This window comes from Ornithorhynchus anatinus, chromosome 1, assembly GCF_004115215.2.
Source record: "Ornithorhynchus anatinus isolate Pmale09 chromosome 1, mOrnAna1.pri.v4, whole genome shotgun sequence".
Classification (NCBI taxonomy): domain Eukaryota; kingdom Metazoa; phylum Chordata; class Mammalia; order Monotremata; family Ornithorhynchidae; genus Ornithorhynchus; species Ornithorhynchus anatinus.
The window spans coordinates 175,831,131-175,846,227 of record NC_041728.1 but is presented as its reverse complement, the minus strand read 5'-3'; the positions used below and the strand labels follow the sequence as shown (position 1 = coordinate 175,846,227).

The following is a 15,097-nucleotide window of genomic DNA, read 5'->3' as shown; positions in this document are numbered from 1 at the left end:
ATTAGGTGCTGTGGTAGATTTAAGATTACCAGCTTGGACACAGTCCCAGTCCCACACAGAGCTCACATATCCTCCAAGAGTTCTAAATAAATAAATCCTCATATCCTCTATTTGCCCTCCCCTCTGCATCCCCTATATACATGGTTGTGTACCCCTTAAACACTTTGATACTCACCCCAGCCTGACAGCACTTGTGTACCTATCCTTATACTCTCTTACCTCCCCATCTGTAATTTATACTCTCCCATTTCTCCTATCTGAAATTTATTTTAATGTCTCTATCCCCCTCCAAACTATAAGCACCTTGATCTCGCCTGTCTTGCCACCAACCTCTAGCCCACGTCCTACCTCTGGCCTGGAATGCCCTCCCTCCTCACATCCACCAGACAATTTCTCTCTCCCCTCTTCAAAGCCCTGCTGAAGGCCCATCTCCTCTAAAAGGCCTTCCCAGACTAAGCCACACTTTTCCTTATCTTCCACTCCCTTCTGCTTTATCCTGATTCATTCCCTTTGCTCCCTGTCAACAGAATTTATGAATAGATCTATAATATAATTTCTTTATATTGTTGCCTCCTTATTTGTATTCATATCTATCTCTCTCCCCTCCCCCCACCACCCTGCCTCCCCAAGACTGTGATCTTGCTGTGGGCAGGGGGATTATCCCTCTTTATTGCTGTATTGTACTTTCCCAAGTGCTTAGTACAGTGCTCTGCACACAGTAAAACCTCAATAAATAAGATTGAATGAATGAATGAATGAATGAATGAGTAATAATTATGGTATTTGTTAAGTGCTTACTATGTGCCAGGCACTGTTCTCACTGCTGGGGTAGATGCAAGCAAATAGGGTTGGACACAGTCCTTGTTCCAGTGGGGCTCACAGACTCAATCCCCATTTTACAGGAGAGGTAACTGAGACACAGAGAAGTGAAGTGACTTGTCCAATGTCACACAACAGACAAGTGGCAGAGCCACAAGTGGCAGATTAGAACCCATGATTTTCTGACTCCCAGGCCCATGCTCAATATTTCATTCAGTGTAGCTTAGAGGAAAGAGCACAGGTTTGGAAGTCAGAGGTCATGGGTTCTAATCCCAGCTCCATCACTTGTCAGCTGTGTGACTTTGGGCAAGTCATTTAACTATTCCTCAGTGACCTCATCAGTAAAATGGGGATTGAGTGAGCCCCACTATTTCCAATCTTATTACCTTCTCTCTACCCTGTGCTTAGAAGAGTGCTTGGCACAATAGTAAGCACTTAAACAAATACCAACATTATTGAAAATCAGCATGGCTTAGTGGAAAGAACATGGGCTTGGGAGTCAGAGTTAATAATAATGTTAGTATTTGTTAAGTGCTTTCTATGTGCAGAGCACTGTTCTAAGCGCTGGGATAAATAAAGGGTAATCAGGTTGTCCCATGTGGGACTCACAGTCTTTATCCCCATTTTACAGATGAGGTAACTGAGGCACAGAGAAATGAAGTGACTTGCCCAGAGTCACACAGCTGCCAAGTGGCAGAGCCAGTATTTGAACCCATGACCTCTGACTCCTAAGCCCGGGCTCTTTCCGCTGAGCCACGCTGTAGAGTTGTGAGTTCTAATCCCGGCTCTGCCACTTATTAGCTATGTGACTTCGTGCAAGTCACTTAACTTCTCTGTCCCTCAGTTACCTCATCTGTAAAATGGCGATAAAGACTGTGAGCCCCACGTGGGGCAACCTGATTACCTTGTATCTACCCCAGCACTTAGAACAATGCTTGGCACAGAGTAAGTGCTTAACAAATACCATCATCTCTGCCACTTGTTAGCTGTGTGATTGTGGGCAAGTCACTTAACTTCTCTGTGCCTCAGTTACCTCATCTGCAAAATGGGCATATAGAGTGTGAGCCTAACGTGGGACAACCTAATGACTCTGTATCTACCCCAGCGCTTAGCACAGTGCTCTGCACATAGTAAGCACTTAACAAATACCAACATTATTAGTATTGCTAGGGCATGTGTCATGTCCACCAACTCTGTTGTATTGTACTCTACAAAGTGTTTAGTACAGTGGTCTGCCCACAGTAAGTACTTAATAAATGCAATTGATTGACTCACTGGTTATCTTCCCTTGATGGTAAGGCTCTCTCCAGCTATAGCCTCATCCCCCTACTACCATTCCTTTCCAAACTCCTTGAGTTAGAGGTTTACACCTGCTGCCTCCATTTCTTTCCTTGACCCCCTCCAAATTGGCTTCCATCCTCTTCACTCCATGGAAACCGCTCTCTCTAAAATCAACAGAGACCTTTTGCCCGAATCCAACAGCCTCTACCCTATCCTAATTCTCTTTGACCTCTCAGTTGCCTTTGACACCATGGACCATCCCCTTCTCCAAAAATTTTATCCAACTACGCTTCACTGACACTGTCCTTCTGGTTCTCCTCTTATATTTTTGACAACTAATTATTAGTTTCTTTTGCAAGCTTCTCTTCTGCCAGTGGGGAGTGGGGGGTGTTCCTCAAAGCTTACTTCTTGGTCCCCTTCTTTCTCTATCTACACCCACCCCCTTGGAGAACTCATTTGCTTCCATTGCTTTAACTACCATTAAATACCAAACTTTTCTGCAGGCTTAAGTTTCCTCCTGCTTTCAGGACAAATCCACCTGGATGTTCTGCCAACACCTCAAACTGGACATGAGCTAAACACAACTCCTCAACTTCCTACCCAAACTCTTAATTCCACTCGACTTTTCCATCACTATAGAAAATATCACTATCCTCCCTATGTCACTAGCCCATAATCTTGGCATTATCCTCACCTCATCTTTTCCATTCCACCCACATATTTGACCTGTCACCACACCCTGTTGCTTCCATCTTCACAGCATTTCTAAAATCCATCCTTTGCTCTCCATCCCACTGTTACTACGGTAACCCAAGCACTTATCATATCCTGCTTTGACTACTGCATCAGTCTCTTTGCTGTGTTCCCAGCCTCCTGTTCATCGTCACTCCAGGCCATACTTCACTATCCTGCCCAGATTACTTTCCCAAAAACAAGTCAGTTCAATATCCCTACTCTTCAAGAACTTCCAGAGGTTGCTCAACCACAACCACATCAAACAGAAACTCATTACCAATGGCTCTAAAACACTCCAACCCTTCCCACCTCACAGATTTCCTATTACAGCCCATCTCTCACACTTTTGTCCACTAGTGCTAGCTTGCTCACCGAGCCTTGAACTTACCTATCTCTCCACCATTCCCTCTCCTGTGTCCTCTCTCTAGCCTGGAACTCCCTTCCTCTTCAGATCTGACAGACCACCACTCTTCCAATATTAAGACCCTTAGTAAAATCACATCTCCTCCAAGAAGCCTTCCCCGATTGAGCCCTCTTTTTCCTGACTCCCTTGCCCCTCTGTGTCACTTATGCACCTGGATCTGTATCCTTTAAGCAGTTGCTATTAACCTTATCCTCAAATTCTGTACATGTCCATAATTTATTTATTTATTTAATTTATTATTTATATTAATGCCTGTCTCCCTTGTATACTCTAAGCTCCTTCTGGAGAAGGAACATTCATTCACTCATTCAATCATCTTTATTGAGTGGTTACTTTCTGCAGGGCACTTACTCAGAGCTTGGCAGAGTACAATACAACAATAAACAGATACACCCCTGTCCACAACAAGCTTGCAATTTAGAAGGGATATGTTTACCAACCTGGTGTATTGTACTTTTCCAACTGCTTAGTACAGTGCTCTCCACTTGGTAACCATTCAATAAATAGAATTGATTGAGTATAGATAGGAGAAATAATAGAGTGCATAAGATGCTAACTTGGGTGAGGTTGTAGTATCTTCCTCTACAATCCATATATTGATATTCAAGTTCAAGATCAATCAACCAGTGCTAATTACTGAGCACTTACTGTGGAGAGCACTCTTGGAAGACTACAACAGAGTTGGTAGACATATTTCCTTCCCACAATGAGCTTATGGTCTAGAGGGAAGATGGCATCAATGTAAATAAGTGAAGAGAACATCATGACAAGTGAAGTGAATGTTAAATGTCTAAGCAGTACAGATGCAAGTGTATAAATGTCAAAGATAGAAGAGGGAATCAGGGAAAAGAGGGCTTAATTGGGGATGGCCTCTTGGAGGAGACCTGACCTTAATAAGGCTTCGAAGATGGGAAGAGTGGTGGTCTGGCACATATGGAGGGGGTGGGAGTTCCAGACCAGAGGGAGGATGTGGGAAAGGGGTCATCAGTGAAATAGATGAGATTCATTCATTCATTCATTCAATAGTATTTATTGAGCGCTTACTATGTGCAGAGCACTGTACTAAGTGCTTAGAATGAACAAGTAGGCAACAGATAGAGACAGTCCCTGCCGTTTGACGGGCTTACAGACTAATCGGGGGAGACGGACAGACAAGAACAATGGCAATAAACAGCGTCAAGGGGAAGAACATCTCGTAAAAACAATGGCAACTAAATAGAATCAAGGCGATGTACATTTCATTAACAAAATAAATAGGGTAATGGAAATATATACAGTTGAGCAGACGAGTACAGTGCTGTGGCGATGGGAAGGGAGAGGTGGAGGAGCAGAGGGAAAAGAGGAGAAAGAGGGTTTAGCTGCGGAGAGGTAAAGGGGGGGTGGCAGAGGGAGTAGAGGGAGAAGAGGAGCTCAGTCTGGGAAGGCCTCTTGGAGGAGGTGAGTTTTAAGTAGGGTTTTGAAGAGGGAAAGAGAATCAGTTTGGCGGAGGTGAGGAGGGTGGGTGTTCCAGGACCGCGGGAGGATGTGGCCCAGGGGTCGACGGCGGGATAGGCGAGACCGAGGGACAGTGAAGAGGTGGGCGGCGGAGGAGCGGAGTGTGCGGGGTGGGCGGTAGAAAGAGAAAAGGGAGGAGAGGTAGGAAGGAGCAAGGTGATGGAGAGCCTTGAAGCCTAGAGTGAGGAGTTTTTGTTTGGAGCGGAGGTTGATAGGCAACCACTGGAGTTGTTTAAGAATTCATTCAATAGTATTTATTGAGCGCTTACTATGTGCAGAGCACTTTACTAAGCGCTTGGGATGAACAAGTCGGCAACAGATAGAGACAGTCCCTGCCATTTGACGGGCTTACAGTCTAATCGGGGGAGACGGACAGACAAGAACAATGGCAATAAACAGCGTCAAGGGGAAGAACATCTCGTAAAAACAATGGCAACTAAATAGAATCAAGGCGATGTACAATTCATTAACAAAATAAATAGGGTAACGAAAATATATACAGTTGAGCGGACGAGTACAGTGCTGTGGGGATGGGAAGGGAGAGGTGGAGGAGCAGAGGGAAAAGGGGAAAATGAGGCTTTAGCTGCGGAGAGGTAAAGGGGGGATGGCAGAGGGAGTAGAGGGGGAAGAGGAGCTCAGTCTGGGAACGCCTCTTGGAGGAGGTGATTTTTAAGTAGGGTTTTGAAGAGGGAAAGAGAATCAGTTTGGCGGAGGTGAGGAGGGAGGGCGTTCCAGGACCGCGGGAGGATGTGACCCAGGGATCGACGGCGGGATAGGAAGGGGAGTGACAGGCCCAGATCGTTTCTGCAAGAAGATGAGCCGGGCAGTGGAGTGAAGAATAGACTGGAGCGGGGCGAGAGAGGAGGAAGGGAGATCAGAGAGAAGGCTGACACAGTAGTCTAGCCAGTATATAATGAGAGCCCGTAGCAGTAAGGTAGCCGTTTGAGTGGAGACGAAAGGGCGGATCTTGGCGATATTGTAAAGGTGACAGTGAACAAGTTGGTGCTAGAGGAGTGAAGTGCACAGCTTGGGTTGTAGTAGGAGACCAGTGAGGTAAAGTAGGATGGAGCAAGCTGATAGAGTCCTTTAATGCAGAGGTGGAAGGGCAACGAATGGAGGTTCTTGAGGAGTAGGTTGATGTGACTAGAAAGGCTTTTGAGAAAAATGATCTAGGCGGCAGAGTGGAGTATAGTTTGGAGTGGAGAGAGACGGGAAGCAGGAGGTCAGCTAGGAGGCAGATGCAGTAGTCAAAGTGGGAGAGGATAAGTGCTTGGATCAACATGGTAGCAGTTTGGATGGAGAGGAAAGGGCAGATTTTAGCAATTTCGTAAAGGTACAACTGTCATGATTTGGTGACAGATTGAATATGTGAGTTGTACGAGAGAGACAGGCTTGCAATTGCTTTTTTTGCGGTATTTAGTGTAAGCTGCCACCAGGGTTATCAGGAAAGGAACCAGACAAAAGTGCTAGTAACTCCAGCTAGTTACTACAAACACACAGAAGTTTGAAAAAAGGAAATATGGACAGCTAAATTTGATCCAAATGCTTACTAGGTTTGCTATATACACACACAACAAGCAAACCTTCTTAGAGAAGCAGCATTGCCTATTGGAAAGAGCATATGTGCCTGGGAGACAGAGGACCTGGGTTCATTCATTCAGTTCATTCAATTGTATTTATCAATCATTAAATTAATCCATAAATTAATTACTTATTGAATATATTATTATTTAATACAACATTGCCAAGATCCACCCTTTCCTCTCCATCCAAACCTCTACCACATTACCACATCTTTTCCTGCCTGGATTGCTACATCAACCTCCTTTCTGACCTCCCAACCTCCTGCCTCTCCCCACATCAGTCCATACTTCAATCTGTGCCCAGATTATCTTTCTACGGAAACATTCTGGGTATGTCATCCCACGCCTCAAAAAATCTCCAGTGGTTGCCTATCAACCTCCATAGCAAACAAAAAACTCCACACTATTGGCTTCAAAGCTCTCCATCACCTTGCCCCTTCTTACCTCACCTCTCTTTTCTCCTCTTCTACATAGCAGCCCACACATTCTGCTCTTCTGGTGCTAACCCACTGTACCTTGTTCTCACCTATCTCGCCACTGAACCCTGGTCCACATCCCACTTCTGGCCTGGAATGCCCTCCCTCCTCAAATCCTCCAAACAGTCACTCTTTCCCCCTTCAAAGCTCTATTGAAGGTGCACCTCCTCCAAGAAGCCTTCGCTAATTAAGCCCCTTTTTGCTCAGCTCCCCCTCCCTTCCACCTCGACTTGCTCCCTTTTCTCTTCCCCCACCTCCCCACCCCACAGCACTTGTGTAGCAGCTTGGCTTAGTGGAAAGAGCCCGGGCTTGGGAGTCAGAGGCTGTGGGTTCTAATCCTAGATCCTCCATTAATCAGCTGTGTGACTTTAGGGAAGTCACTTAACTTCTCTGTGCCAGTTATCTCATCTGTAAAATAGGGATTAAGACTGTGAGCCCCATGCAGGACAACCTCATTACCTTATATCTACACAGTGCTTAGAATGGTGCTTGAAACAGAGTGAGCGCTTAATGAATACTGTTATTATTATCATATATGTAAATCTATAATTCTATTCATTTATTTTGATGTCTGTTTACTTATTTTGATGTCTTTGTCCCCTCCCCCCCGAGAGTATAAACCAATTGTGAGCAGGGATTTTCTCTCTTTATTACTGTATTGTACTTTCCAAACTCTTAGTACTGTGCTTTGCAAACAGTAAGTGCTTAATAAATATGATTGAATCAATTACTTAATCAATTAATTCAGTGCTATTTGTGGGCAGAGCATTGTACTAATCCTGGGTTCTAATTCCAACTCTGTCACTTGTCTTCTGAATGAACTTAACCAGTCAGTTAACTTCTCTGTGCTTCAGTTTCTTCATTTATAAAATAGTAATTAAGACTGTGAGCTCTATATGGGCAGGGAATGTGTCTGTGGTATATTATTGTACTCTCCCAAGTCCTTAGTAGGCTTTCAATAAATACTATGGGACAGGGACTGTGTCCAATCTGATTATCTTCATTCTACCCCAATGCTGAGCTCAGGGTCTGGCATATGGTAAATGCTTAACATATACCATAAAAAAGGCTACACAACATTTTGACTGGATGTACTCCTATATTGACAATGTAGTAGGAGGTAAACAACCATCAAGGCTACCGGAATCTGGTCCAGGAGGACTATGAGAGTGTGGTGCAGCAGGCAAGGAGGAGGAATCATTCATTCATCCATCCATTCAATCATATTTATTGAGTGCTTACTATGTGCAGAGCACTGTACTAAGTACTTGGAATGTACTATTCAGCAACAGATAGAGACAATCCCTGTCCAACGACATGCTCACGGTCTAAATGGGGGAGACAGACAAAAAAACAAAACAGAACAAAAAAGTAGTCTGTCATCAATCTCATCAAGAGTCTGGCCCACAACACTGATCCTCTGTAGAGGATTCCCTCTCCATCACTTCTGCCAGCACTGAAACCTCAGTGGTTGAACATATATAAGTAGAAGAAATAAATTCTTTCAAAAAGCTCCATGTGCTTAGCCCTGCCAACACCAAATGTATATTTAATAGTAATGATCATAGTAATGATTATTTTGGTATTTGTTAAGACCTTACTATGTGTCAAGCACGGATCTAAGCACTAGGGTGATTAGGTTGGGCACAGTCCCTGTCCCACAGGGGGCTCATGGTCTTAATACCCATTTTACAGATGAGATAACTGAGGTCCAGAGATATTAAATGACTTCCCCAAGGTCACGCAGCAGACGAGTGGATGAGCACGGACTAGAACCCAGGTCCTTCTGACTCCCAGGCCCATGTTCTATCCATTAGGCCACGCTGCTTCTACAAAAGCTTCCAGGTCCAGCTATAATTGAATTTAATTTGTCCCTCTCACCTTCTCAGCCAAAATAATAACAAAGTATATTGTTACATTATTAATATACCAATATCATACATTTTGATGTTGTACTAATAATGGTAGTAATAATAATAATTTTGCTAAGCATTTGCTATGTTTCAAGCACTAAATTAAGGACTGATGAAGAAAGGTGATAAGCAGATGGAACACAGTCTCTGTTCCACGTGGGATAATACTGAATAAGGGAGGGAGAACAGGCATTTAACCTCCATTTTCCAGATCAGAAAAGTGCATTACAGAAATGTTAAGTGACTTGTACAAGGTTACACAGTAGGCTGTTTTCAGAGATCAAAATCAGGAGGTTCTGTGTCCCTGTTTCCTCTTTAATTTTTCCCTGTTTCTAGATCTTAGGTAGGAAAAGAAAAGGAAAGAAAAAAACATTTTCTCTCTCTCGGTACTCCTCTTCCAAGTGAAATGTGAATAAATGATAAAATAATTGTTATTGCCATATTTCAAAGGTCCACCTAAGCATTTGGTACTCCCCCGATAGATAAAAACTAAAGAAAGTTAAACCTTTTCACTCTTTCACGAAACCCCTTCTGATAATCAATAAAGCATCAAAAAGCCTCAAAGCATTGCCTGTGGAGCATGAAGGAGAGATTCCAGTTCAGCAAAGTGTGAATTCTTTTTAAATTCTGCCCACATGTATAATTCATGAACTTTCCACTTAAAAAAAAGTTTCAGTCATTGAGCTTACCATCCCTGCTGTTGAGCTTTGCAAAGGTAGGATTGTGAGGACTGAGGGATGTTGAAGAACTGGAAAATGCTGTTGGAGCCAGTGGGGATGACAATGGGTCATCACAGTTATCTGTGAGAGAGACAAAAAGGGAGAGGAAAGTAGAGAGAGAAGGAGAGAGAGGACAGGGAGAGGGAAATGTGGGGAGAAATGGAGAGAAAGGAGATAGAATCAGAGGGAAAGGAGAGAGAAAGAGAGCAATGAAGGTGGGGAAGGGAAAGAAAGGTGAGAGAGAACGAAAAAGAGAGGGAGTGAGGGAGATGAAGAGAAAAGAGGGAAGGATAGAAAGAAGAGAAGGAGAGAGAAAGAGAGGAGTAGAAAAGGGAGGGAAAGAGTGAGAAAGGAGAGAAAGTAAAAGAAAAAAGAGAAGGGGAGAGAGAAAAAAGAGAGACAAGGATAGAGTGAGAAAGGAGAGGGCAAGAGAAAGGACAGAGAGGTAGAAAGGGAGACAGGGAAAAGAGAGAGGAAGATAAGTTAATTAAATAATCCACTCCCAAAGATATTTATTAAGAAAAAAATCAAATATACTGACAACAGAATAACCCTGACCTAATACTATTTGAACAACCATAATAATACTATGGGGTGATCACAGTCTAAGTAGGAGGGAGAACAAGTATTTAATCCCTACTTTACAGATGAGGCAATTGAGACACAGAAAAGTTGTGACATGTCCAAGGTCACACAGCAAGCAAGTGGCAGAGCTGGGATTAGAACCCAGGTCCTCTGATTCCTAGGCCCATTCTCTTTCCCCTAGGCCAAGCCTCTCTCTATGCAGAAAAAGAAGAATATCAATCAAAAGTATTTATGGAGTGATTACTGCATGTAGAACACTTTATTCATTCATTCATTCAATAGTATTTATTGAGCCCTTACTATACTGTACTAAGCGCTTGGAATGTACAATTCGGCAACAGATAGAGGCAATCCCTGCCCACTGACAGGCTTACAGTCTACTGTGCGTCAAATCCATCCTAAGGGGAAATATCACGGAGTCACTGTTTTGGGCACATCTTTCTCATGTACAGAGGAAAATACTTCACCGGCAGAGATTCAAAAAGCAACTTTATCAGTAGGTTTTTAGCACCACACTGAGACATTAACTGTAACTGTTAAAGTTCAACATAACTCTCAATTTACTAGTAACAATGTACTTAAGGGTATAACCAATCAATCAATAGTATTTATTGGGTGGTGGGTTTTTTTGCGGAGTTTTTTACTAAGTGCTTGGGAGAGTACAATACAACAGAGTTGACAGACATCTTCCCTGACCCTGACAAGCTTACAGTCTAGAGGGGGAGACGGATAATAAAATGGATTATAGCATATGCACTGTGAGGATGAGCATAGGGGGAATAAAATGTACAATTCTAAATGAAAGGGTCTTGTCAGGTCTTATGCCATCGTCTCTGGCCCATAGTGGCGCCTTGGACAAATCTGTTCCAGCATGCCCTACCTTCATCTGCAATGGTTCTGGTAGTGGATCCATAGAGTAAATGTAAAAGAGGTTTAGCACTGCCTCATTTTGAGGCAGAAAACTTGAATCTAAACCCTCGACTCTGCAGATCTGAATTTGATTTGTAGCATATTGTCTTCCACTCACTAGCCACTGCCCAAGCTAGGAATGAAATGGGTATGCTTCTGCTTGACTCTCCCTCCCATAGTCAAGACTGGTAGAATACTGCAAACTCTCCAGGTGCCATCCTGAGAGGGGAATGAATGGGTATATCCACTTATATATTCAATTATTCATTAGCAGTCTTGCCCTGACACATTTGAACAATTTTTTTTCTGAGTCATTTCCTTCTGGATTGAAAGTTCCTTGAGGATACGGAATATGTCCTTTAATATTAATGTACTCTTCTAAGGGCTAGTACAGCACCCTGAGAAAGAGGGCATTCAGCAAATGCTGATAGTACATTGTTCTTCTTTCTGGACCCAGTATTTGAAAATGTTTTGTCTGTCCACCCTATTAGATTTTTAGCTCTGCTTTTATTTAGGGCATTTAGCTGGGCTGTCCCTCTGACAACTCAAATGTACCAGGCACAAATCAAAATTCACACCCTTGTCTTCCACCTAACTTTCCCACAACTGTAGATAACACTACTATCCTCCCTATCTCACAAGCTTGTAAACTTGACATTATCCTAAATTCATTGCTCTCATTCCACATGTGTATTCAGTCAGTCATCAAATCTTGTAGATTTTTTTCAAAACATTTCTAGAATTCACCCTAATGTCTCCATCCAAACTACTACCATGTTAATCATATCTAACCTTGACTATTGCATCACCCTACTTTCTGATCTGCAAACTTCCTGTCTCTTCTCAACCCAGTCCGTATTTCATTATGCCACGTAGAACATTTTCCTAAAAAAAATAAATCCACATCTCACCATTCCTCAGATCCTCCCCCTCGCCCCTGCCATCTCCATGGTTGCCTACCTACATCCATATCAAACTGAAAGTCTTTACCATCAACTCTGAAACACTCAATTGGTTATCCTCTTCGTAACTTACCAATTTCCAACTACAACTCAGCTGAATACTTCTCTCCTCTAATGTCCTAATACTAACTGACTAATCATTTTTATTTTCCTCACCAACTTCTTGCCCACATCCTCTCTCTAGCCTGGAACTCCCTCCCCCTTCATATTTAATGGTCTATCACTCCCCACCACCACCACCCCAAGTCCTAAGTCATCCTAAAATCAGATCTCATCCAAAAGGCCTTCCCTTTTTTTCTTACTGGCTCTCCCTTCTGAATCACTTATGCACTTGGCTATGTATCCTTTAGGCATGTGATATTCACTTCCTCTATATACAATTTTTACCCTGAAATTACTCTTATCTGTAAATTATTTCAATATATATCTCCCTCTCCGGCCTGTAAGCACCTTGTTAACAGAGTTCTACTATATACTTTCCCATGCACTCACACAGTGCTTTGTACACCGTAAGTGCTGAATAAATGTCACTGAGTAATTGATCCTAAGAGGGCTGTCATTAGGTGCCTTCTTTCTGTCATAGTATAATCATCATCATCATCATAATTCTGGTATCTGTTAAGCATTTACTGGGTGCCAGGCACAGGCAAATCATGTTGGACACAGTCCCTGTCCCACGTGGGGCTCACAGTCTCAAAATTACACTTGTGTCTTTAGAAAAGGGCTTTGTCTGCAAGAGCGAGTCAACAAATACTGATGATGATAATAATAATATTAATGATAATTACAGTACTCGTTAAGCACTTTTTATCTGTCAAGCACTATTTTAAGAACTGGGATAGATACAAGTTAATCAGGTCAGACACAGTCCCTGTCCCTCATGGAGCTCACAGTCTAAGTAGAAAGGAGAAGGATTTAATCCCCATTTTACAGATTGGGTAACTGAGGCACAGGTAAATTTAAGTGACTTGCCCAAGGCCATACAGCAAATATGTGGCACAGCTGGGATTACAGCCCAAGTGCTTTGACTCCCAGGCCTGTGCTCTTTCCACTAGACTAAGCTGATAATGATGATGAGGAGGAGGGGAATGATATAATGCTGATGATGGTGATGATGATGGTGAGGTTAATAATAATGATGATTATAATAATGATCGTAGATAATGATGTTTATAATGTTCCATAAACAGCATCAACATCTTCCCTGACTCACAAGCCCATAATCTTGGTGTTATCCTCAACTCATCTCTTTCATTTAACCTATGTTTTCAATCTTTCCCTAAATCTTGTCCATTCATCCTTCACAACATTGCTAAAAATCTATCCTTTCCTCTCCATCCAAACTGCCTCCACATAATTCCAAGCATTTATCCTATTCCACCTTGATTACTGCCTCAGCCTCCCTACTGACCTCCCTACTATCTCCTTACTTTAGTCTATACTTCATTCTCTACCCAGATCATTTTTCTACAGAAGTGTTGAGTCCATGTTTCCCCATTTCTCAAGAACTTCCAGTGGTTGACCACCACCTCCGCATCAAACAGAAATTTCTTTCCATAGGATTGAAAAAACTCAAACTCTTTGTCCCATCCTAACTTACCTCATTGTTTTCCTATTGCAAACCAGCCTGCACACTTCACTCCTTTATTGCCAAACTACTCACTGTACCTCAAACTCATCTAAATCACCGCCGACCTCTCGTCCACATCCTGCCTCTGGCCTGGAACGTCTTTCTTCTTCGTTTCCGACAATCACTCTCCCCACCTTCAAAGCCTTATTGAAGGCACATCTTCTCCAAGAGGCTTTCCAGTCATTCAGGCAGTCAGTCAGTCAATTCAATTTATTTGAGAGCTGAGTACTGAGCACTGTACTAAACTCTTAGGAGAATACAGTATAAGAATATAACAGTCACACTCTCTGTCCACAGCCAACAGGGGGCTGACTTTATTTCCTCCTCTTCTAAGCCCATATTTCCTCCTCTTCTACACCCTTCTGAGTTCCCCTTGTAATTAGTTTAGCACCAGTTAGTCACCCCTTTTTCAGCTCTCCAGCATTCATGTGTGCATCCATGATTTATTTATTTATATTAGTGTCTGCCATCCTTCATCCCAACTGTAAGCTCACTGTGGGCTGGGAATGTGACTACCAATAAATATGACTGGCTGACTGATTGATGCTGATGGTAAATGATGATAATGATGGTGGTGATGAGAAAACATTGTTGATCACAATGATTTGGTGGCATGATGGTGGTGATTATTAATGTTATGGTATTTGTTAAGCACTTACTAGGTGCCAAGCACTGCTCTAAGCACTGGGGTAGATAGAAGGTTATCAGGTTGGAGTAAGTCCCTGTCCCACAAGGGGCTCCCAATCTCAATCCCCCTTTTACAGATGAGGTAACTAAGGCACAGAGAAATGAAGTGACTTACTCAAGGTCACACAGCCAACAAGTGGCAGAGCCGGGATTAGAACACACAATCCCTGATGCCCAAGCCCGTGCTCTTGCCACTAGGCCTGGATGTGTCACCTGGAGATGTCAGTGTTGATGATGGTAAGCTCATTCCAGGCAAGGAATGTGTCTGTTTATTATTATATGGTACTCTCCCAAGTGTTTTGTACAGTGCTCTACACACAGTAAGTGCTCAATAAACATGATTGAATGAGTGAATGATGATGGTGATATCTTCAGTGATAATAATTATGATGGTAAAGATGGTGGTGATTTGCTGGTGATCCCACGAACAACAAGAAGGAAGAGCCTGGGTGAAGGCACTGTTGGGCTCTACCTGAGGACAGGTGATTGCTGGCTGAGGGGGACAGAGCATGGAGGGAAGTGGGGCTTTCTCTTCCTGTCCACTCAGTAATGGGTCTGGACCAACCAATGACTGCCACGTAGAGCCACAGCTGCAAAGCCTAAGGCAGATAAGAGGCGGTCGCTTTGAATCGCAAGGATGCATGCAAAAGACAATAATAATAATAATAATAATGTTGGTATTATTATTATTAAGCACTTACTATGTGCCGAGCACTGTTCTAAGCGCTGGGGTAGACATAGGGGAATCAGGTTGTCCCACGTGGGGCTCACAGTCTTAATTCCCATTTTACAGATGAGGGAACTGAGGCACAGAGAAGTTAAGTGACTTGCCCACAGTCACACAGCCGACAAGTGGCAGAGCTGGGATTCGAACTTATGA

At 43.0% G+C, this 15,097-nt stretch overlaps 1 protein-coding gene and 1 non-coding gene across 2 annotated transcripts in view; both read right to left on the bottom strand.

Annotated features, from left to right (window-relative positions):
• Nucleotides 1–15,097, bottom strand: part of CNTNAP5 (contactin associated protein family member 5) — a 746,584-nt gene that overhangs the window by 596,526 nt on the left and 134,961 nt on the right. Inside the window, exon 2 of the mRNA XM_029075794.2 lies at nt 9,415–9,525. Coding sequence (XP_028931627.1) covers nt 9,415–9,525 — 111 coding nt within the window. The remainder of the gene's footprint in view (nt 1–9,414; nt 9,526–15,097) is intronic.
• Nucleotides 11,030–11,167, bottom strand: LOC114817157. Its single transcript, XR_003765005.1, has one exon. It is a non-coding gene; the product is annotated as a small nucleolar RNA SNORA7 (small nucleolar RNA).